Source organism: Pogoniulus pusillus, chromosome 11, assembly GCF_015220805.1.
Source record: "Pogoniulus pusillus isolate bPogPus1 chromosome 11, bPogPus1.pri, whole genome shotgun sequence".
NCBI lineage: Eukaryota > Metazoa > Chordata > Aves > Piciformes > Lybiidae > Pogoniulus > Pogoniulus pusillus.
In genome coordinates this window covers 9,175,758-9,199,437 of record NC_087274.1, presented here as the reverse complement: position 1 = coordinate 9,199,437, position 23,680 = coordinate 9,175,758, and the positions used below count along the sequence as shown (strand labels likewise).

At 53.9% G+C, this 23,680-nt stretch overlaps 1 protein-coding gene across 7 annotated transcripts in view; it reads right to left on the bottom strand.

Annotated features, from left to right (window-relative positions):
* SEPTIN9 (septin 9) overlaps positions 1–23,680 on the bottom strand; it is a 145,684-nt gene that overhangs the window by 13,248 nt on the left and 108,756 nt on the right. For 5 of the 7 annotated variants that reach the window (XM_064150894.1, XM_064150896.1, XM_064150892.1 and 2 more), the window contains 4 exons: positions 6,136–6,327; positions 2,021–2,149; positions 1,548–1,629; positions 595–732 (listed from right to left, as the gene is read on the bottom strand). In XM_064150894.1, the coding sequence (XP_064006964.1) occupies positions 595–732; positions 1,548–1,629; positions 2,021–2,149; positions 6,136–6,327 (541 nt within the window). Of the gene's footprint in view, positions 1–594; positions 733–1,547; positions 1,630–2,020; positions 2,150–6,135; positions 6,328–13,268; positions 13,326–22,736; positions 22,839–23,680 lie in introns of those variants that run through there. The other 2 variants (XM_064150899.1, XM_064150897.1) reach the window with 2 other exon arrangements.

The following is a 23,680-nucleotide window of genomic DNA, read 5'->3' as shown; positions in this document are numbered from 1 at the left end:
GGGCAGCTTCATGCTGTCTTCACGCTCAAGTGACCCCAAAGATCAGCACAGGAAAGATATAAACCTGTTGGGAGCGGCTCCAGAGGAGGCCACAACAATGATCCAAGGGCTGGAACCCTTCTGCTGTGAGCATAGGATGAGAGAGTTGGGGATGTTCAGCCTGGAAAAGAGAAGGCTCCAGGGAAACCCTTCTGGTGGCCTTTCAGTACTTGAAGGGGCCAATAAGAAAGACAGGGACAGACTTTTGAGCAGGGCCAGTTGTGACAGGACAAGGGGTGATGCTTTGAAACTAAAAGATTGAGACAAACTAGAGAGAAGAAAGACAATTTTTACAGTGAGGGTGGAGAGACTGTTCTGTTCCCAGATTGCCCAGAGAGATGGGAGATGCCCCATCCCTGGAACCATTCCAGGTTGTCTGGGGCTCTGAGCATCCTGCTGTAGTTGAAAATACAACTGCTCAGTGCAGGAGAGTTGGACTAGATGACCTCCAAAGGTTCTTTCTATCCCAGTCTAACCCATTCTATGATTCCAAGGACAACCCTAGGAGCTGAGGTGCCTGAGGCCAAGGGCAGGAGGGGCCAGCAGGGTACGTACGAGTGGCCGGTGGCCGGGATGAAGTATATACAGCAGTGCACCCGCGTGTCGGGGATCCGCTTCTTCCGGTTAATGTTGATTTCCTCCTGCAGGTACTTCTCATACTGGTCATTGATGAACTTCATGATGGGCTGCCAGCTGCAGAGAGAGAGGAGCACAGGATGTGTGAGGGATCTGGACTGCCCTGAACCTCCCACCTGGCCTGGCTAAAGCAGAGCCTGCTGAGCCAGGGACGCCCAGCATCTCACAGAATGCCACAGAACAAACTAGAACACACACAGGGAACGTTTCAGTTCCTATCAGCTCCCACTCCTGCAGCAGCTGTGGGTGGCTGGGAAATCACAAACCTCACGTGCTCAACACTTGGCAGCCTCACACACTGCAGCAGGAGGGGATTTACAGGCTGGTTTAGACAAGTCAGTGTCTGAAAAGCCCTTCCTCCTCTCCCCCTGAACATGGCTGCTGAGCAGGGCAGGGCTGGGAGTGCCTCTTGGCTCCCTGCACGGTGACATGGCACAGGAGCAAGAGCAGCATCAAGTGTCACAAACCCAGGCCAGTTCATGGTGAGAAGACACCTGCTCTGACCAACTAGGCCAGCCCTGCCCCAGCCCAGGGTAGGCATCCTGGGCAGCCAACCACTGTCCAGCAACTCCTGGCAGGGTTCAGCCTCCAGAACCACATGAGTGAGGTCCTGGGACCGACCAGGCTGGCACAGAGCTGCTCCTGGCTGTGAACAAAGGTTGTCTCATGCCCAGAACAGCAGGATGTTTGTAACCTCTCACAGCACCCAGAATCAGCCCCAGGGAGCATGGCACTGTGCTGCCACCCACAGCAACTCTCTGCACTGCTCCTCGCAGAGCATGGGTGGCACAGGACTGGGGTCAGCTCTGGGTCAGGATGCCCTGGGGCTCCCGGGATGCCTTCCCTCTGCACTGGTCCCCACCCCTGCTCACCAGTTCTCATTGTTGATGTGGTCTCCAAAGCCTGGGGTGTCGATGACTGTCAGTTTCATGCGAACCCCCTTCTCTTCAATCTCTGCATCAGAGGGGCAAGACAGTGCATGAGGGAAGTGTCAGTGGGTGCTCTGGCAAAGCCCAGAGTCAGCTGGAGGGGACAAATGCATCTTCCCAGCTTTTAACAGGCACAAATCAGCCTTCCAAAGGCATGCAGCACCACATCTCCCCTGAAACACCACCCTCCATGGCTACCTCACTTGTTCCTTTCCATCACAATTGAGTAAATCCTGGTGGATCAAGAAAAATTAAATGTTCTCTCAGCCCTGCAAGCATCTATGGATGGTAAAAGCCCCTTCAGAGAGATAAGAGTGGAAGTTTTGTGGAGGTCCACAACCCTCACAAGTCCCTGGAGACACAAGGCAGAACAAGACCAAAAGCCAAAGCAGCAGGTGTGACCTGCAAAACCTCACCATGAGTGATGGATTTGATTTCAATGGTCTTGGGGATCCGCTCTTCAGCAGTTGGCTGTACAGATTTCCTGCTGATCTTGGATTTGAAGAGGGTGTTGATTAATGTGGATTTCCCCAAGCCACTCTGACCTGCAAAAGAGCAGGACAAACCACAGTCAGCACTTGCTCGTTTCCGGGCTGTCTCATTCAGGGGCCAGGGGATGAGGACACTGATGGACTCAACCTGCACTGGATCTGTGGAAGTAAAAGGGGCAGCTGCTTCCCTGCAGCCCCTTTGGCTCAAGGAGCTCGAGTCCATCTGAGGCAGGAGGATGCTGAGAGCAGCAAGCACCTGTCCTGGCCCAAATGTGGGCAGATTGCTGGGAGTGAGTAGGTCAAGAGCTCGTTCCTTGAATCCAGCTGAAATCACAGCAAACCCAAGGACAGGTACACACTGACAGGGATGTTTAAGGGTTGTGGTGCTACTCAACAGCCCTTAAGATGGGTACAGGGACCGGGGAACCCCAGGAAGGAGCACCTTGACACATCTCTGTCTTTACTGCTGCCTCCCCACAGGGGAGTCTTAAGAGCAGCTTGGCAAGCCCTTAGCTGAATAAGATTAACAGCAACAACAGTCTTCCAAACCTCAGCCCTGCAGCATCCGCTGCTGGTTCCCTGCTGGACTTGCTTTTGCAATCAGAGCAGCTGGCTGCACACACCCCTTTAGGCAGGCCCAGGCCAGGAGCAACTCTGAATCCCACAAACATCCCAGGAAGCACAACAGATTCCACAACTTCAGAAAAAGCAGTTTTTAAAAGAAGCATTTTCATGCCTTATATCCCAGAGCTGAGGCTGATCTGTGCAGAGAGGACAACAGCACCTCTCAGATCTCCAGACCAGTTGTCCCATGAGCTCAGAGAACAATTTTTCCAGAGCAAAGAAAATAGAGCAAATCCTCAAAACACGGGCAACAGATGCTTGGCTGCAGCTGGCTGTCAACCAGCACCCCCAGGTCCTTTTCCACCAGGCAGCTTTCCAGCCACACTTCTCCAAGCCTGCAGCGTTGCACGAGGTTGTTGTGACCCAAGTAACTCTGAGCACAGAGTCAGCAGAGTAGGTTTCACTTACATCCTTCAGGGCTGTGACCCATCCAGGCTGCCAAAGGCACCCAGCACTATGCCAACAGTAGAGTCAACCAGCACACCAGCATTGGGCATCAACTCCTGGCCAGCCCCCTGCCTGATCAAACTGCTGAGCTTGCAGTGCTACTGATGGCATGCTGCAGTCTAGCATGGGAACACTGTTTGCCAGCCACTGGCACAGCTGGCTATAGAAGAAAGAGGTGGATCAGGCTGGGGTCAGGTGCTCCTGGATGTCTGCTGCCTGAGAACACATGGGCCAAACACAACCAGGTCTGGAGCTATGAATGATGCAGCCACAGTGAAGCTCTCATTGTCAACTGGGGTATGTGGGAAGTAGGGGAGAGCAGAATGACAATCTGCCTGGGCTCCTGGCAGTCAGTCTCTGTGTCCGTGCCTGTCCAAGCCATCCTGCCTGGAAGGGGATCAGAGATGAGAGTGGAGAGTGGTCACATGGATGTGATGTTGTGCTCCAAACTGCTGACACAACAGGGACTTAACAACCCCGGATGGGTGGCTGAGCACAGGTCAGACCTGCTCCCACCTCCCCTGCTCTGCCACCCAGTACATCTCTTTGGGCTGAAATTAGGCTGAGCTCCACTGTGCCAAGCCACAGCCTCAAGACACCTCTTAGCGATCCAGTTAGGCTGGTGAAAACCTTTTGAATAGTATGCAAGGCAGAGAACCAGCCCCATCACAAGGACATGGTGTGGGCAGTGACCCTCTCCCTGGTCCAGCCACAGCAGAACTCAATTCCCAGAGAATGAGTTGGGTTGGAAAGAACCTTTCAAAGTTATCTAGTCCAACCTCCCTGCAGCAAATTGCTCAAAGGCCCAAACAACCTGACCTGAAACAGTTCCAGGAATGGGGAATCTCCCACCATTCTGGGCAACCTAGGCCAGTGTCTCACCACCCTCTTAGTAAACAAGGTCTTCCTTCTCTCTTCTCTCTGGTCTAAATCTTCCTCTTTCATTTTCAAACCATCACCCCTTGTCCTGTCACAACAAGCCTTGCCAAGAAGTTTGTCTTTTCTGATCACCAGAAGATGTCCCTGGAGCATTCTCTTCTCCAGGCTGAACAATCCCAACCTTCTCAACCTATCCTTGCAGCAGAGGGCTTCCAGCTCTCGCATACTGTTGCAGCCAGAAGAGAGCAGCCTCCTGCCCCTCATCTCCCTACTCTAAAACAAGGACTGCAACGTTTCAATTGCAGCTTAGACTAGATGAGAATAAAAGAGCTAAACTCATCCCTAGAAGCCCAACTGTCCCCTACAGAAATGCAGCAGGACAAGGGCTGGCTGCTGCCTCAGCCTCAGCACAGCATCCTGTCCCCAAGGGCACCTCGAAGTGCTGCTCCTCCTGGATCCCTCCTTGCATCTTCTGGGAGGGCCAGAGCTCGACTTGTTTATGCTGCCACAAATTCCCCAGCTTGTAAACAGCCAGCCCTGAGCCTGCCAAGGGAAGAACAATGTTTTCCAGCCGTGCTGCAGCACGGGCTTTCATACCACACACAGTGCTGCCAAGGCAAAGCCAGGCCCTTTCCTGCACATCCCTCTTCAGCTGCAGAGCAGAAAGCCACGGCACAGCTGGCTCGCAGAGGGATGGGTGCCTCTTCTGGCAGGGAAGTGGGGGCTTGGCTCATGCAATCTCCCTTGCGGATGTTCAGGATCCCTCTGCCCTGGGAGTGATGCTCCACTGGCAGCAAAGGGCTGGGGCTGTTAAAAACCTTCCAAGAACTGGTTCTGCAGAGACCAGGCTCACAGAGACCTCCCAGTCTGGAAAGCCTTCCTCAAAGATCAATTTGTGTACAAAAATATCAGAATGGGAAAGGCAGAGCAGCAGCAGAGCTTACCAGGGACCTACAGCACCCAAATATCTTTCACAGAACTAGAGAACTCTGGACCAGGCTCTCCCATAACCCTCATAGGCACCCCTGCACAAGCTTGCAGCTCTACACAACTCCTGGTAATGGGAAGCAGGAAGGTGAGACTCCTCCACCACACCACAGGCCATGGCCTCGGCTTTACTCTTCTCATCACCTTATGCACCTCCCCTGAGAGATTCAGCCTGCCCTCAAGGAGTGCAGCCCAGATCACATGAGGGACTCCACAGGGCCAGGACAGCTGCTAGTTGAAAAAATGCAGAAAACACTAATTTCTTCTCCCTTTCCTCCCTCATCTGGTCTGCCACAGTGTCCACCTACTGCAGACCCTGGCACCAGCAGCCCAGGGGCTGGAGGAGCACAGACTCACCAGCAGAAGCTGCAGTGATGATAGCCTCTAGGCAAAAGAAAGCTCCTTCATCCTATCCACCCTGTAACCTCAGACAGCTAATGAAAAGGAGCTTGCAGGCAGCAGGACTTGAACACACAACCTTTCCAGCTCTCTCTCCCTGCATGTGGACACTCTCTGGGATGCTCTCATTGCCCTCTGGTCCCCAAAGGAGCCACCAGTAGCAGAAGCCACTTAAGCCCAACAGCCCAGCTACGCAAATCACTCCCCCAGTAACTGACACATGCCAGTTCTCTCCCAGCACTTGCAGCGTGGTTGCCTGAGCTGCACAGCACAATAAAAATAACAACTCACAAGCAGGAATTTTACCCAAACTGCTGGAAATACCAGCAAAGATTAGGAGGCTCTGGGATTCCAGTAGCAGTGCAAGCTGACTGCTCAAACCAGAGCAGGGCTCCCTGGAGAGCAGGCAAGGAGCTTGCCACAAAGCTCTGCTGTGTCCCAACATCCCTTGATGCATTACCTCCAGAATGTGGCTATGGGTAACACATCTTGATATGCAGGAAGATGAGTGGGATCACAGGCCACATCTCAACAGCTTTAACAACAGCTGCACTCAAGCCAGCTCCTCGGGAGCAGGGTTCACTGACTCCTAAAACAGAGACCCCATTGCTGAGCCCAGGCAGACTCCAGAGAGGACAAATCTCACCGCAGAAGAACAACTCGCTGAGCACGTTGTGGGCAGCTGGTGCTGGGGGAGAACTCACCCACGACCATGATGTTGAACTCGAAGCCCTGCTTCATGGCTTTCCGCCTCATCTGCTCCAGGATGGCGTCGATCCCCACGTAGCCAAAGTCCGCAGCCGGCTTCTCCGGCCGCGTTGGCGCCGCCTGCTTGGGGCCGGCATCCCGCGGAGCGTCCGTCATGCCGGGTGCGTGGCTGGGAACTGCTTCTGGACCTGCAGAGGCAGAGGGAGGGTGGTCAGGGGTGCCAGGCGGTGCCGCGCACAGCAGGATGCTGCTCCAGGCAGGGAATGAAAGGAGTCGCCTGTTGCATCTGAAGCGGGAACAAAGCACGCGTGGGGGCTCAGGGCGGAGGCACGCAGGACCTTCCTTCACCTGTAATTACACTGCATTTGGGATTTCCCTTCTTCCCTCACCTTAATCCCTGCCCACATCACCAAGCCTGCCACAGCAAAGACAGGCTGCTACACCGGGAGGAGAGGCACACCAGGTCCCACCAGCAGCCGGTCTGCCACCTCAGGGCAGGACCCAGCACCACGGAGGTCCTCGGCAGAAGCCTGGGAGCTCATTCAGCGAGTGACGAAGGCTGTTCGGAACACAGCCCCGTGCCCCGGCACTGCCATGAAAGGCTTGCAGAGCCTGCCCACTGCTCCATGCTGCCGTAATCACTCTGCGAATGCCCCACGGCCACATCTGGAGGCTCTGGGTGGCTTCGCAGGAAGTCCTTGGCATCTACTGGCACGTGCTCTGCTCCACCTGCCCCTGAGTCAGCGCCGAAGCTGCTGGCCTCGGCTTGCAGAGAACACAGCCCTGCACCAAAACGTGTCCTGCCAGACAGCACCCCCGCAGCCTTTGCCAGCCCGCTCTAATTCTGCCAATAGCTGTCTGAGGAACCCAAACCCTTCAGCTTCCCGCAGAGACAGTGCCAGGTTAGCAAAGCATGCAAATGCGCACCTACTGCCTCATTTAACTCCTTTGTAACCACAACTGAGGAACCATCCCATTCCCCCTGCAAACCAGGCAGGAGCATCTACTGGGAAGGACAAACCGCCCTTGATGTGCCACCAGAGGACCTTCTCCCACCCAGCCCTAGCTGTTTCATGTCACCTACAGTGGATATAGCAAGCATTCCAAAGGCAAAGAGCACACACAAGATCAGCCTGGGTTCTTGGAAGCTCTTGGAGGTATCAGCTGGCACAGGACAAGTTCTTCTGATACAGAGGGAGGGAAGTTTTAATAAAACACACTTCTGAGAGCCCTGCCCACCCCAGGCTGCTGCTGATCAGTGCCCAGGTCCCTGCAACCACCAGCCTAAGCATTTCAGTTTTGTTAGCTTTTTGCAACACTTACTTTATGATATTAACAGTACTGCAAAGGATTTATTGCATAATCCTCATCCTCATTCTTCCAAACAGCTCTCAGCTCACACGCTCCATTGTCACTCCAGCCCTCTGATGAAGTGCTGCCCAGTTTCCTCTCCCTCCAAAGGGATTGTCTTATCCAAGGGAATGTGGTTGGTCCAAACTCCTCCAAGCTCAAGCCCACCATCCTTTCTCATGAAGTGAAGGGCAGGAGCCACGGAAGCAGCCTGCCAGGGCTTGCAAGGCAAAAGCACTGGCTCCATGCAAGCACAGCATGCTTCCAGAGCCCAGGCAGGAAAAAAAAAGATATAAAACCAGTAAAATACAAACCCAGGCCTGATCCCAAGGCTGTGGGGGCCACTTTGAACATTTTTTTCTAACGCTCATCCTTGGGCTGTGCAGCCCAGCATTATTTACATTGCTACTGGGAAGCAAACACCACCACAGGCTGACACACAGCAGGCAACATGCTCCTCCTGGGGCACACACAGGTTCAGGCTGGGCACAGCTGGCAACATCCTGCCATGCTGCCCCTTGTAAACCTAGCATGCCCAACATCTCAGCACAGGTCCCAGATTAGCCCTGTTCCAAAATGGCAAGGCCAAAAGCTGTATCACTAGTGAGGAAAAAAAAAAGTTGAAATTAGGTGGAAAATACATTACTGCCCTCAGCAGCCTGGGGCTATGCAGTGGCTTTAACTCCTGCAGGCACCACTTGCAGAGGCAGGAGAACGACCACAGTGAACTGGCTCCATGGAAAGGGATGGCAGTCCAGGAATTAAGTGTAGGTAAGGTCCATCGACCTGCACAACGAAATTAGGAAACTAACAAATGGTGTAGAGAGGCACCCTCCATTTGAGACAAAGGCCAGCAGCATCTCCAGCACCTGCCGGGTGCTGCTTGTCCATCAAGCTCTGCTAACGAGCAACCAGCAGCACGCAGAAGGTGCTGAGCCCCTCCCTGCATTGGGCAACATGCAGGCAAAGCTGTCCTCAGCACAGGGAGCAGCGCATGTGCTGCCTCAGCATGTGACCTTCAGCACAAGGAGTGGAGCTTTGGGCTCCTCAGCCCCCAGCAAGACCCAAGGCAGTGGAAGCATGGGGTGGTGGCAGGTAGTGGTTTGCCACCGTGGAACACACAGGTGTGCTGAGCCTCAGATGCGCTCCAGCAGCACAGCCACCAGCATTGCCCACGCAGCTTCAGCTCCTCTGAGGGGAAAAAGTGACTTAAAGGACTTTGTCTTCCAGCACCTGTCTCCTGCTTGGGAAAATACAACCCAAAAATTAATATATTGCATCTAGGAGTGTCTGCAGGCCAACAGAGGTGCAAAGCACTGGCAAGCACCAGCAGATTGCCAAGGGGAATACTGCAACTCAGACCTTCTCTCTTCCTTTTAGCTTCCCAGCACTGAGCTGGTCTTTCTTAGCAAAGACTCCAGCATCTCTTTTGGCTCCAAGGGGTTTGTGTCAGCAGAGGGCTGCAGGACCACTCTCTAGCACAAGCACACAGGGACGCTATGCTGGGTGCCAGGGAGTGCTCCTGGCAAACGTTTGTCTGAAATAGAAAGAGCTATGCCAGGGGCAGATCCTGTACTTGTTTGACCTGTCATGCTCTTTGCAGGGACACTGCTGGAGCCAGCAGCACTGAGCTGACCCATCCCAAGCACTGCAAGAAAGGATGGGTAAATAAACACCTAGTACTGTTAGAAGTTGCTGACTGCCACTGGGTACCTCACAAGAGCAAGATCAGACCTCACCCACCATCACCTCACCAGTGCCTCCATAACACAGCTGCTTGTCCTGCCCGCAAGGAGGGAGGCTGGGGAAGTGCATGGTCTGCTACTTGGCTGATGAGGCAGAGAGGCCAGAGCCTGCAGCTCCCTCTGGTTTGCATCTTCCTGGGTAAACACAAAGCAGGTGGGAGCATGTGCTTGTGCCACACGTTGATCTCCTCTGCGAGGGAAACCCCCTCCACCTGGGCAGAGAAGATGCTGAGACCCTCAGGGCAGCACTGTGCTGAGCAGGAATGGCCTCAGGGCTCCTGCCTGGGCATCAGGCTGACTCAGGACAGCTGCTCCAAAGCTGGTTCTGCCAAAGACTCCGGGATGTTGCGTGGTAACCGATGCACATCAGGCACGAGCCAAACCCAACATCTGTGAAGCAGCAGATGAAAGGCACCCTGCAGAGAGGGGAGTCCCAGGGAGCCCCTCGGGAAGCCCCCAGCTCCTCCAGCCAGCTGGATGCTGTGCACAGGCAGCTGTGGGATGGGCTCTGCCAGCAAAGGAGGCCTTGAAAGTGCTAAGCTGATGCCACACAGCTGCAATGAGCCAGGATGGTTGCAGACAGGGGATGCAGACTGTGGCCTTGCCCAGAATCTTGAACCCCAGGGCTGGCAGTCCCCATCCAGGACTTGGGAAAGGGATGTGTAGGAGTCCAGTGTTTTTTCACTGCAGATACACAAAGGCTGCAAAACTCCCAAACAAACTGAACTGTGAATGTCTTGTGTACCCCAGCTCCCAGCTAGATCCAGCAGCTCTACACTCTACTCCAGCAATGCATGGGCAGTAGGATGCCAGCAATCAAGGAGGGCAGAGCTGACGCTAGAGCAGGGCTGGTCATGGATATGGTGCTGGTAGGGTCAGAAGGCTGCACCCCTGCCACTGACACTCATCACCTGATTCAAACTGTGCACACACTATACAGGTGGACATGACATCAACACTGGGTGAATCAAAGAAACACCCCTTGGATGCAGGGAGCACCAAGCACGTGCCATCTTTTGGTGATTCTGCAGCCAGTTCTGTCAAACTGCAAGCACTAAGCAGAGCAGGACAGGGTGGTACACATAGCTCCCGTTCCTTCCATGCAGCAGAGACTGGAAATGCTGTGGGCTTCCATATTTGTTGGATGGGTTCACGTGAACACTGAGAGAATATGCACAGCAGGAAACTGTGGTATGTCAGTGTGAAAACACAACTGCTTCCCAGGCAGCTGAGCACCCACACATGTTTTCAAGGGAGCAGCATAGAAGAAATAACCTCTCCATTTGTGGGAGCAGCAGACTTACAGAGTTGTGCCTGTAGGTGTAACAAGGACATTTTCAGAACCAAAGAGTGAATTTACAGAGCCTGGTTTACTACAGCTAGCCAGTGGGACTGCAGCATGTGCTCTCTGGGGCCTGCCCTTCACACATCCAGCTAGTGACCATGGAATCAGATCCAACATGTGGAGGAGATGGAAAAGCCACAGCTTTCCCTTCTGAGGGGACTGCAGAAGTTGGGAGGAAGGAAGCAGAGCTAGGGCTGGACACAAAGCCAGTATAGTCCAGGCACTGCTGCTTGAGCGGTCACAGCCATTATGGGACCCCCAAGTGCTGAATGCAGCAGGTCTGTGTTGGTCTCACAGGGGTGCATGGGTAGCAGAGAAAGCAAGGCACAGGCTGGTCCAAAACCAGGCAAGGGGCAACCCAGAAAAGGGCTCAGCTTGGTGAGCAGAGCCATAAGAAAACACTCTGCACCACCAAACTCTAACTAAAAGATGTTTCTGTTATTGAGTTGCAATCATCTGTGCATGGCTGGCACAGCCAGGCCCGAGCTGGAGCCTGTCCCTGACATAACTGGGCACCAGGCTATGGTTTCAGGCTGGCTGCCAACCCAGCTTCACCTACCAACCAATTATGTTTCATTGTCAGTTTCCACTCAGGTGCCAAAAGATAGGATGTAGAAATAGCAGAGGATGTTTAAACTACACTTTGTTAGACCAAATCCACCCAAGAGCTGTCAGAGTGGCAGCCAGGTACCTCCTGAGCATGCAAGATGCTCCAAGGCTCAAGCTTTTTTGCTCACACAGGGAGATAAATCCATTTTCAGAGATTAAGAGAGGAGGCAGTGACTGCTGCTCTGGAGGTGCACTCTGATAGGTAACCGGACAGGGCCACAGTGCCAAGCCACGGGCACAAGCTACAAACAGCTCAGCCATTCCCACTCTTCCGTCCTTGCTCACTGCATGCTTCCCCCTCCCCACTCCGGAAATGGTCCTCCACAGCTCACTCTTGGTTTGCTCTTTCATTTACAAGAGATGGATACTCTGTTGCAGCTTCCCTTCCCAGTTTAACCCTCCAGCTGCTAGAGACTCTGGCCATGGATGTTTCTCATCTGTGATGCAGCAAACTCAGCCCAACGGTCAAACCATGGTGCCAGTTCCACCTGGACTTAGCCCCAAGAGCTGCCTGTGAGCTCTGGGACAGGCCTTTGTGCCACCTTGGCATACCCCAGGTACAATGCAAGGCCAAATACTGCCTGTCTCCAGCTCAGACGTGTGTTAGCCCTTGCAGAGAGCCAGCAGCCCGCAGCCCTACCTCCTCACCTCTCCAACCACGTGAGGCATCAGCTCTAAACCACTTACAAAGACCTGCAAGGAGTTGTTCATGCTGCCCTCCTCCTGTTTGCCCACAGAAGTTTATAAGGAAGCAGATGATAACAAACAACCTCAAGGCTTGTCTGCCTCTTTGTTACAAAGCGAGTCTCAAGCCTTGGGCACATGGAGGTCTCTGTCCATGCAGCCCCAAAGGTCTGCTTGTCTCTCCCTGGTCTCCTTGTCTGCCTCAGTAAGCAGCTTTGCCTAGAGGTGGTGCAGGACTTGACCCAGAGACCAGCCCTGCCTCACTGGGGACAGCCCCAACACAGAGGGACCCTCCTGCATGCCAATTGCAGTAAAACCTATTCCATCAGCCACGCAGCAAAACCCAAAACCCACCATTGCCTTTGCTCAGGGGTGTCCAAGGACCCCCCAAAAAGCTGAGTATCTAGTGGATGTGCGGAGGGGATCCCTTCTCAATCTCATACCTACCCTGGGTGAGAAGGCACAGGAAGGCTGAGGCACAGGAGGGTCGTGGGGACTCCTCCCGACGCCTGGCCAAGAGAAGCACCTCTCAGCCCCTGTCACTTCTCTGTGGAGCTCTGTGCTCGAAAACAAAGAGGCAGGCAAGTGCTCTGCAAACTCAGCCTGGCCAAAATGCCTTGCAGGACGAACGCATCCGCCGCAAGCTCACACGGGCACCTGGGCACGGCGGCTGCGTGTGCCAGGGCCACCGTGCTTCCAGCCCAGGGTGACCTCCCAGGCCTGGCCGAGGTCTGGCGTCTGCAAAACTAGAGGTGCTGCTGGCTGCAGCCCTCCGAGGTACGGCGGTACCCAGCGCGCAGGGATGGGGGTTTACTACTTCAGCTTCTCTTTGTCCCCAGTTGTCTTGCCCTTGCTTTAATTATTCTTCCTTCCCACCCACCCTCACCTCTCTCTCTTTTTCTTTTTGAGGCTTATGGGGAGGTTGGGGTTTTTTTTTCCCCCACCAAGGGCAGCTGCGTCCCAGCCCCTCCGGGAGCCGGTTCCGCGGGGGGTGGCCGCCGCAGCAGCATCAGGAGCGGGGCGGGCGGACCCCGCAGGAGGTGCCCCCCCAGACACTGTCGCTATTCATCCCCGGACAATGCCGGCATCGCGGCCAGGCTGCCGCCGAACAACGGCCCCTCTCTTGTGGGGCGCAGGGGCGAGAGAAACCGAGTGGGGTCTGCGAGGTGAGCCCCCCCCTCCCCAAACCCGCATCCAGGTACCCCTGCCCCGGTAGCCTCCAACCACGCTCCGCTACCGGAGCCCTCCGTGGGAACCGGCGGGAAACACTCCCACCCCTCCCTCTCCGAAGCCTCCCCCCGAATAATTTACCCCCAAAAAAACACTTCCCCCCACACCAACCCCCGCTCCGCTGCCCTCCCCGCAGAGCCCCCGCCCCCGGGCACCGGCGACTCACCCGCGGCGGCGGCGGCTCCTGCAGCCGGCGGGTCCCCGCCTCCTCCCGCGCTGCCCTCCGCCTCCTCCCCCCTCGCCCTTCCTCCTCCTCCTCCCCCGCCACCCTGCCTCCTTCTCCTCCCCCAACGCCCTCCGCCCCTCCGGCCCGGCCCGAGGGGATGGAGCTTCTTCGCGGGAAGTTGCTTCGCCCCAGGTGGTTTCCATCCCCCAGTCGCTGCCAGTCCTTCCCAGGCTGGGAAGTGTGTGTGAGATGCGGCGGGGCTCGTAGGGGTTAAAAGGAGGAAAGGTTCAGCAACGACGCACAGCAGCACGTCCCACCCTGGCCCTCAATACCGGGCCCACGCAGGAGGTGCAGGGGGGTCGGTGTTGAGATCTTCCACGGAAGAGGAAGGGCAGCCCAAGGGCAGCCCCAGCACATCCCCATCAGCAGACCCACCATGTGCAGACCCCTATGTCAGCAGACCCTCCATGTGCAGACCCCTACATCAGCAGACCCACCATGTGCAAACCCCTACATCAACAGACCCCACCAACCATCCCACTGCTTCAGGGATGAAGGGCCAGGAGCACGTCCCCATCCTCATCCCCAGCACAGCCCTTCTGGCACCAGAACTTGCCTTCTGCTTTCAAGCATGCTGAAGTCCTCCCAGCAGAGCCCGGGTTCCAGCCTCCGGTGGGTGTTGACACTGCTGACCGTGGGCTCACTTTGCTCTGCAGCTGCTGGAAGACCCCTAGGCCACATCTCACATCCGCTGGGGACAAGACAGCAGCCTACACCCACGGCCTGGCTGCTTGCTAAAATCATGTCAATTAAGCTGAATAAAGTTATTATCTGTCTCCACAAGCTCTTCCTGCCTTCTATATCTTGATTTGCAGAGCTTCACCATCAGCTTTCCCACCAGCAGAACCAAGGGGCCCAGCTGCAGAAGAGAAGCAGTGATGGAGGCTGCACCAGGGGCCCTGCTCCCACCAACAGCATGAGTCCTGGCTACTTCTGGTGTGGGTCAAAGCCCTTGTGGTGCAGCATGGTGGTGATGGAGGGCCCTGGGCAGCAGGCACAGAGAGCCCAGCAATGTCTGCACAGCCCAGGCTGCATGGCCAAGAGCAGAAGGGGCTCTCCTCTCTTCACAGCCATGACGCAAAGCCAACCTGCCTTATTTAGGGCCCCCCCGATTCCGAAGCTGCTTTCACCTATCCAATGATCTTAGGATAGTTTTTCTCCCAGAAAATCATAGAATTCTATTTTTTTCCTCCCAGAATCATAGAACCCTTCTGATTGGAAGACCTTTAAGATCACCAAATCCAACCATTTAACCCAGCACTGCCAGGTCACCACTAAGGCATGACTCTCAGCAGCACCTTTTACATCCCTCCAGGTATGGAGACTCCACCACTTCCCTGGTAGCCTGTTCCAGGGCTTTTGGGAAAGCCCAGCCCTTTTGGGAAAGACATTTTTCCTAATGTCCAATCTAAATCTCCCCTGGAGCAACCTGAGGTCCTTTCCTCTTGTCCTACTGCTTGTTACCTGGGAAAAGAAAACCAATCTCCCCCTCACTACTACAACCTCCTTTCAGGGAGTTGTAGAGAGCAAGAAGGCTTCCCCCTTAGCCCCCAGGGTCAACAACCCCCCCAGTTCCCTCAGCCACTCCTTGTAAAACCTGTTCTCTAGATCCTTCACCAGTTTCTCCTCAGGACATAACCCAGCACCTCAAATGTTCTTCTTGTAGTGAGAGGTCCAAAACTGAACGCACTGTTCAATATGCAGGCTTACCAGTGCCCAGTATTGGGGGGATGATCAGTGCCTCATCCTGCTGGCCACACCACTGTTGATGCAGACCAGCAGATATGCACAGCCAGAGAAAGGTCTGCAGGCAATGAAAGGGTTAAGATGCACATCTGCAGTCTCAGTACCCAAAGGACTTCCATTTCCCACTACAGCCACTAAGCCAGGGGCTAGTATTTGTCCATCCTTTTTGACCGGGTATGAGCATCTCACTGGCCACTCTCAGACTCCTGGCTCCAGAGCCAAATCCTTCTGGCTCACACCAGCAGCACTGCAGCCCTGCCCTGCCCCGCACCACTCGTGGCTCTCACATGGCTGTCACCTTCCTTCTCCCCTTCCGGAACACCAGCCCATGGCTCTCACGTGGCTGGTCACCTTCCTTCTCCTCTTCCAGAACACCCTCTGCAGCCACATGGGGCTGGGGGTATCCCTGATGCCCAGCAAGGCTGGTGTGGTCTGCCCTGGAAACAATGCATGCTCAAGGGGGCAAGACTCATGTCCACCTCTTCGGTTAAGTGCCACAAATATCCATTATCTGAGAAACCTCCACCCCAGCACCCAGGCAGAAACCCAGCCTCAATCTGCTTACACTGCAGCTGTGCACGGCTTTTCTGCTGGATTACACACTTTTTATGACTTAAAAAGCTTTAAAATAACCCCTATCAGTGGGCATTAGTGTTTTAATCTTCCTAATCTCCAGGAAAATCCAGTGCTAGATGCCAAACTGGGCTCGCCCGAGTAGCAGCTGGGTCCCTCCAGGGCCACGTGTTTGCTGGGAAAAGGCAGGAGCAGAGCTGGAGAGCAGAGCAGGGAAAGAGGTCATCCTGGCTCCAGAGTGCTCACTCAGGTGCTCTGCTTGTGTGGGGAATGAGAGGGGATCCTGTGGAGGCCCCATCCTTGGCAGGTATTCAAGGTGGGGTAACTTGAGATGGTGCTTTGAGCAACCTGGTCTAGTGGAGGGTTGCCCTGCCCACAGCAGAGGTCCTGAACTAGATGATCTAGAACAGGCTGCCCAGGGAAGTGGCAAAGTTCCCATCCCTGGAGGTGTTTCAAAGCTGTGTAGATGTTAGTGCTTGGGGATATGGTTTGGGTGCTGAGCTTGGCAGCGCAGGTTAGTGGTAGACTCGATGATCTTGAAGGTCTTTCCCAACCTCAATGATTCTGTGGACTCTGATTCTGATTTTAAGGTCCCTTCCAACCCAACGCTCTCTGAGATTCAGTGATCTTAGGTGCACATGGGCCTTGCAGATTCAATCCACCCTCATTAACCAAATCTGTAAGGTTGTGCAGGTACTAATCCCATCCAGCAATGAGGTTTGCTCACCTAAACCCAGACAGGTAGCAGAAGGGTGAGTACAGGGTGCTGGGTCACATGAACCAATAACTATTCTCCTCAGTGTTATTTTCCTCCACACTAAAACCACAGATTATTTTAGTCTTCTTATGAGGGCTAAACAAAAAACAGTAGAAAAGTTCCCCCCTCTTGGTCACTGAAGCTCTGGCACAGATGTCTGGAGCCAGGATGGGAGTTCACAGGAGCAGGATGGTAGCTCACACTGTCCACAAGTTGGTTTTCAGATTAATTGGTAGAAAATATTTTAACTCCGTGTCATCCTTCCTAGAAACAAACCTGAGGTGGGGGAGCATGCAGCTCAGAAGGAGTGGCACCCCTGGCCTCAAAGCAAACAAATTCATCAGGCTTGTCGTAACCATATTTGTCCTCCTGAAGGCTCTCAGGTGGGTTTGGGGCTGCTGTTGCACAAAGGCAGTCACAGAGGGGAATTTGTTTTCTGCTGAGCAGCTCTCCGTTCCTGGAAGGAGAGTGAGGTCCTGCTGTACTCCTTCCTTTCACTGCTCATTTCTGGCTTCAAGAAGCTTGCTCTGCAAACAGGCAAGGACCACCAACAGCCCAGCAGAGGAGGAAGCAGCCTTACCCCGACAGTGCAGATGATCAGAGAAGGATTAAATTACTTGCCCAGGGGGTCACACAGAAAACGTACTGCAGCGCCAAGAACGGGATCCATAATCCCCTACTCAGAGTTTAAAATCACAAAGTCAGTGCTCTTCTCTTAAACAAAAATAACAATGAGAGTGAGGAGCAACTCTAGTGAGGAGCAACTCTAGCGAGGACCTCTTGCTGCTTCAAGTCATACCAAAGGGTCTGGACTGGATACAGGTCCATTTCTTGGTCTTGCAACTAAACCCAAAATAACCAGAAGGTTCCCACCTGCAGGTCCCGTGTCATGGTCACATTGCACGGGGGCAGTGGGATGACCCCCCACGCTAGCACAGGGGTGGCAGAGCTCAGTGAGGACAGTGGTCCACTGGTGATCCAGCAGTGACACTCAGGAAAGGCTGGGAAGCAGCAGCAGGAGCACATCACCAGTGGTACTTTCATTAGTACCTGAGTTTAGGGGGGAAATCCCAAGCACTTGTCCTTCCACCAGAAAACTGCTCAACAGCAGAGCTGCTCCTAGCCACATCAGCTGTGCTCTACCCAGCAGCACTACAGCACTCCACCAGGCAACTGTTCTGCCCTTGGCCAACTCCAATCACAGATCCCCAGTGCTGCGGAATAACCAAGCACTGCAAACAAACGCAGCTTCACCAGGAACTAACCAGCCTGTGGGGGAGACCTGCACAGGCAGCCGACAAACATCCTTCATCCCAAGCTGCCCCAGCTCTAAGAAAACAGCAGATCTCTTGAGCACAGGGAGTACCAGGAGACAGCTTGTCACAGCAATGCTGAAGGGGCATTTCCAGTTTGTACTGTGCCACACCAACTCCCAATTAAAGTGCACTGTTAGGCTTAGAGAATCAGGTTTTCTCCTTTTATTAGTGCACCAATGCTGACCACCTGCAAGACCTCAATGGACAGCTGGAAATCCCTGCCAGCTGTATTTATACCTCAGATCAATAGCAGAATGAAAAGCACATCCAGCAAACTCAGTGGAAGTGTAGCATGACCAAGAAAAGACATGGGCTTGCTGGTCATGAGGTGAAAATTTAATTAAGCCCTGGAAGAGACATCACCACTTCCAGTAGAAGCAGAAAGGATTCACCATTGCCAGGAACATCTAAAACCATCCCAAACCTTTTCTCAGAGCCTGGCTGCAGGTCTGCAGGTGTTATCACCCAGGAAGGGCTCTGGCAGGTACCCACTATGGTCCCTCCTTAAATCTCCAGACAGCTTGCAGTGTTAAGACCTACAGAAGGACCCTTCTTCCCTTCTGACTGTACTGCACTCTCCAGTCTACACATGATGCTGTTTATTTTCTCTTCAAGCTACCTGGCTCTAGGCTTCTCTTGGGCTTCTCTAAGCAGCCAATGTCAAGAGACATCTCTGCAGGTATCACAACCAGATTCCTTCATAAAAGGAGTTATGTGGTGGCTTAAACCTCTTTAGACAGTAGCGGAGCAGCAGGTACCACGGGATGCAGGCACTGACAGAAGCATCTCTGGGGCCCTTCAGGCTCCATCATGCAGAGCAAGGACATCTTGAGTCAGCACTGGAGCAGCCACAGCAGGCCTCTCCACGTCCTGGCCAGTCAGCATCACTGAACCATGGCCCTTTTTCTGAAGCCATGTTAAATATGGCACCACCAGGGCTGTTCCCATTCCCACTGCACTGAGAACTGGGGGCACCTCCAGCCCATTCCCATTCTCCAGGAGGGAAGGAAGGAATTATTCGACATGCTGCCATCAACCAGCACACGCAACTGGCAGCGTGTCCTTGGTGTGAGTCATCCGCCCCCAGGAGAGGCTGTGCCTCACTTCCCAGCACGACAACCACTCCCCAGGGAGCCTGTGCTTCACTTCCCGGTGTGGCATCCCAGCAGTGCCCCTGCAGCAGCCTCCCTTCCTCTGGCACTTTTCTTCTGCAGAGGATCTGCAGCATCTGCTCACTTGAGTGGGGAAGGCAGGAGGCAGTTGGCCTTGAGCAACCTGTCACTCTCAGGAAGGGAATGGGCTTTGCTAGAAAGCCACTCGGGATCACAACTGTTTGGAAAAGACCAGGAAAAACTTCCAATACCCCCCAACTCCTGCAGGGGTTCAGCCACCGACCTGCCAGCTCAGACAGATGTGAAGCACAATCAGCATCTTACAGGCAACTCCCCCCACACTACAGCTCCCAGCACAGGTTCTGCTCAGCAAGGACCAGTCTGACTTGGCACCAGAACACTGCAGCTCAAGAGTCACCAGGACAGCTCTGCAGATGGCACCGTTCAGCCCTGGCAAAGAAACACACCTTATTCCTTCAGCTGCTGCCTTTGCTGTAGCAGCAATCCTCATCCCTCCTCCTCCTCTACTCCCCAGATACTCACAGCCTAACTATAGAGAGGACAAATTAACCTAAAAAATGTAGAGCAAAACTCACTGGCCATCACCCTGACAGCATTCACAGAGCCTGTCCCACCAAGCTCTGCGTGCTGCCCTGTAGAGAGGGGTGGGCAGATGGAGCCTCCACGGGTCTGACACACCAAGGAGCATCTTGCAGAGGTCCAGCACTGCCTCCTGTTTCTCTCATCCCCAGCAGCACAGTCAAAATGGTCTCAGCAGCAGGGGACAGACGACTTTGGTAAAATAAACCGATTTCAGTCACTCTGCAGCTCAAGCAAATTGCACAAGTACTTTAAAAACTCTATTTCAGCCCAGACTGGCAGCTCCTCTGCAGATGGTGAAATACTCAGGCAGTGGCAAGGGGATGCTCCAGTGCTGCCCAGGCAGTATCATCCCTGGGGGTCAAAGCACCCACCCACTACAAATCAAGCTGCAGAGTGGGCACTGAAGGGTCCCTGCAGAGCATCTGCACTTGCATGCTCACACCAGCAGCGCAATGGATACACTCCTGCACAAGCTGTGCACAAAGGGCCTTTCTGTCCTTTGTGTGCTCCCCCTTTTAAACCTTTGGATGTAAAGAATAAAGAATTTAGGGCACCCTAACCTTGAAAAGAAGGAAAACTCCATTCAAGCTGCTGGACTGTCTCCTGCAGCTTAATTAATAGCAACCCATCCCCAGCAAGCCCCTTGCAGCCCAGCTGTCCCCTCTGACGGAGGTGCTTTTCTACAAAGAATAGAGCTTTGTATTTTGATGGGGAAAGGTCAGCAGGATGGGGGGAGGAGGAGGTGGTGGGGAGGGAAATGCTTTCCTTCCCCACAGCTCCCAGCTTGAGTCCTGCTCGATCCCCATCTGCTCCTGAGGTCAGATCTGGGAGATGATGGCATCTCTCCATCAGCCCTGGGGCAGAGCAGAAGGGCATGGGGAGAACTCAGACCTGTGGTCTGCGAGCCAGCTGCTGTGAGGAGATACAGCGAGCTCCTCCTGGAGTCACTTTGACATGGTCCAGGACCCCCATGAGGAAATCCCTGCTCTGCTCTTATCTGGAGCCACTGGGATAACAGCACAGGATCTGCGCTGCAGGGAGCCAGTGATGGGTGCCTCTGCCAGATCTCCTGGGCCACCAGAACGGGACAGATTGCTGCCATTTGGCTTTTGCATCAATATCAAACAAGCTGTCTCCTCAGATTCTGGGCAAGGGAGATGAGAGCTTCCCTGGAGCTGCATGGGCGCTTTGTGCCTTCAGCCACCCTGCTGCTGGCTGGTAATGAAGTCCTCCAGCTCTCCTGACAAAAGCATGCTCCTGCCCTCAGCCCAGTGCCAGCGCCTGGCTGGGCACTAGTCTCCAGCTGGGCACTGGTGCCACAGCAAGCACCACAGACACGGTCATTGCTCTCCAAGGAGCACACAAGCAGCTCTCCCATTCTTGCCAGCTGGCTTGGCCTCTGCGCTCACTCTGACTTTTGTCCCCTCCCTTTTCCACTTACATTCCTCTGTGCCACTCAGGCAGCGTGAGGCTGCTCTGGGATGGAGAGAGGTCCACGGCACAGTGCAGGACTAGAGCATATCTCTCCTTCCACCAGTTTACCTAGGGTAATGAGAGATAACATATGCCAAAGGCAGCAGAAAGCAGCATAAAAGGCAGGTCCCTGTCCCACATACATGCCAGTATGGTGCCCTACTCAAGCACCAAGGCTTCAGCCCACAGCTATGCAGGGCTAAAACACAGTCCACAGGGCCCCTGCAAAAGGTTCCTGTTGCTTAGCAAAGAGTCATTCATCATCAGGACTGTGTGGAGTGAGAAAGGGTTAACACACTGCAGCTGGGCCAGAAGTACAGCCCAGGACAAAGAGAGACTTCATGTCACCCGCATCCACCTGGCACAGGAGAAGGGGCCTTAATCCGATTCCCAAGGAAAATGTGGCTTTTACAGCATGGCTTGATGAGGCCCCTCCAGTTTTTCATCCAAGGCAGGTGTTAACCCAATTTGAGAGGGAGCCAGGAAATGGGGAGAGAAATCACTTTTCCACAAAGTTGTGAAAAGAGAGAGGTGGGTAGAAGTGGCTGGATCCAGGCAGAGTCCCTGCAGCAGGACATGGCAGGGGGACAAACACTTCAGTCTGCCATGAAGCACCCCCAGAGCAGCCAGACCTCAGCATCTGTTGCCATGTGATTGATCAGGGACTGGAGAAAGCATCTGGGCCCAGTTTCCACGGGGTGATGCTTGGCTGCACCCCACTGTAGCAATCACCAATAGCAATGACGATGTACAGGGAGGGACCCATGAGCATCCTGACACCAGCCAGCATTTTGGGGACCGTGCATTGAGACGATGAGGATGAGCCAGCACAAGCCAGAGAGCTTCAAGATGTTAACGACAGAGCTGTGCCTTTTCCCTGCAAGGACAGGGACATGAGGAACAAAGCCAGGGATGCTTCTGGGAAGCAGACATTGCTCACACCCACTGTGGATGCAGCTGAACTGTCTTTGCCTTCATCTCCCAGTTGCCACTCGGGCACATGGGCTGATGCAGCATCACAACCATACGGAAATCACAGCATTTAAAACCACAGGCTATAAAAATTCCACCGTGCTCAGAGAGGGGAAGTCTGGATTCCCCACGGAGAGGTGTCCAGGAACCACCACTGACACGTTATTAGCCACCAAGCCATTAGACCTCTGCATACCTTGAGCCATAGCCAGTATATACTAGCAAGAATGCATGTCCTCAACAGCTGTGAGGTCAAACACATTCAGTACACCACCACTGAGCTACCCACAAGCCCCACCAGCATTTTGGTCTCAACGTGGAAGTCACATCTCCCAGGACTACCAAGTCTTCCATGTGCTCCAAACGTGTTTTTTTCTATCCTGACATGTCCTTATGTGCACTGAGGATATCCATGCAGTAGGGCTGTGGCAGGGCACATACACCCTAGGCAGCTGTACTGCATCCTGCAATCTGGAATCACACCGGGATGGGGCAATGGCATTTAGGGTTTCACATGCAATTGTAACTCTTTTGTTTCGAACAGGGTGGTGTCTGGGCCATCACTTACCTCAAAAACAAAGCTCAATCAAGCATTGCCTGCACATGCAAATCTCCCATCACCTCCCCAGGCCCACCTATCTCACGGAAGAATTCAGCCAAACCAGCCAAGAGTTGTTAGCACCAGGGAACCCAGGACACTCACCCAGCACATCTCCAACAGTGGTTTAAATCCCTTCCCACCCTGCAACTACACAGCTGCTCTGCTCCATCTGCCACATTCACCATCCGAAGCAGTCAGAACTCAGTGAAATTAAGCAACCTGCTTAACACAAGGGATATTTAACCCAAAACTTGCCTGCTGCAATAGTAGGATGTTCCTGTGCTCCTCTGGTCTCTGTGTTCACGCAAGCTCACTCTTGAAAGCAGTGGGAGCGAGCCCAGCACACCACGCAGGGTGTGTGTCTGCTCAGCTCATGGAGGGCTTGACATCTGTAGCTCCAAAGAAGGGTTTAAGGAAGAGATGGAATGACCTGTGATTTATGGAAGGGCAGATACAATGCTGTCAGCGCCCTTTGACCCTAAACTATGAAATCTCTGAGAAACCCTATTATAAACAGCTCAGTGTATGCTCCAAGCTGCAGCATGGGGAAGCAATGTTGGCCCTTTTAGAGTCCAGCTGCTCCCCTGGCCCTCATCTGCCCTCACAGAGCCAGAGATAGTCTGGGCCCCAAATACGTCAGCCCAGATCCATCCCGGATGCTTCTTTCCTGAATGAAGTGTGGTCACACCAGGGATGGATATAAAAAGCCTGGTCTGAAATCTGGCATGAAGGCTTTCCGGTGCAGAGGCTGCCTGCAGGCAGGACCAGCAGGTCACAGCACAGGCAGGAGCAGACGACCCAGTCCCAGCTGACTCCAACGGGCATAAAGGTGCCAGGTGACAGCAGGTCATGGGGACACAAGGGAAAAATCATAGCACGAAAGAATCATTTAGGCTGTAAAAGATCCTTAAGATCATTGAGTCCAACCATCAACCCAGCAGTGCCAAGTTAACCACTAAGCAGTGTCCCTCAGTACCACATCTACAGGGCTTTTAAATCCCTCCAGGGATGGCAACTCCAGCACTGCCCTGGACAGCCCATTCCAGGGCTTGCCAACCCTTTTGAGGAAGAAATTGTTCCTAATGTCCAACCTAAACCTCTCCTGGTAAAATTTAAAACCACTTACACTTGTCCTATCACTTGTTCCTTGGGAGCAGAGACTGACCCCCACCTGGCTCCAAGCTCCTTTCAGGGAGTTG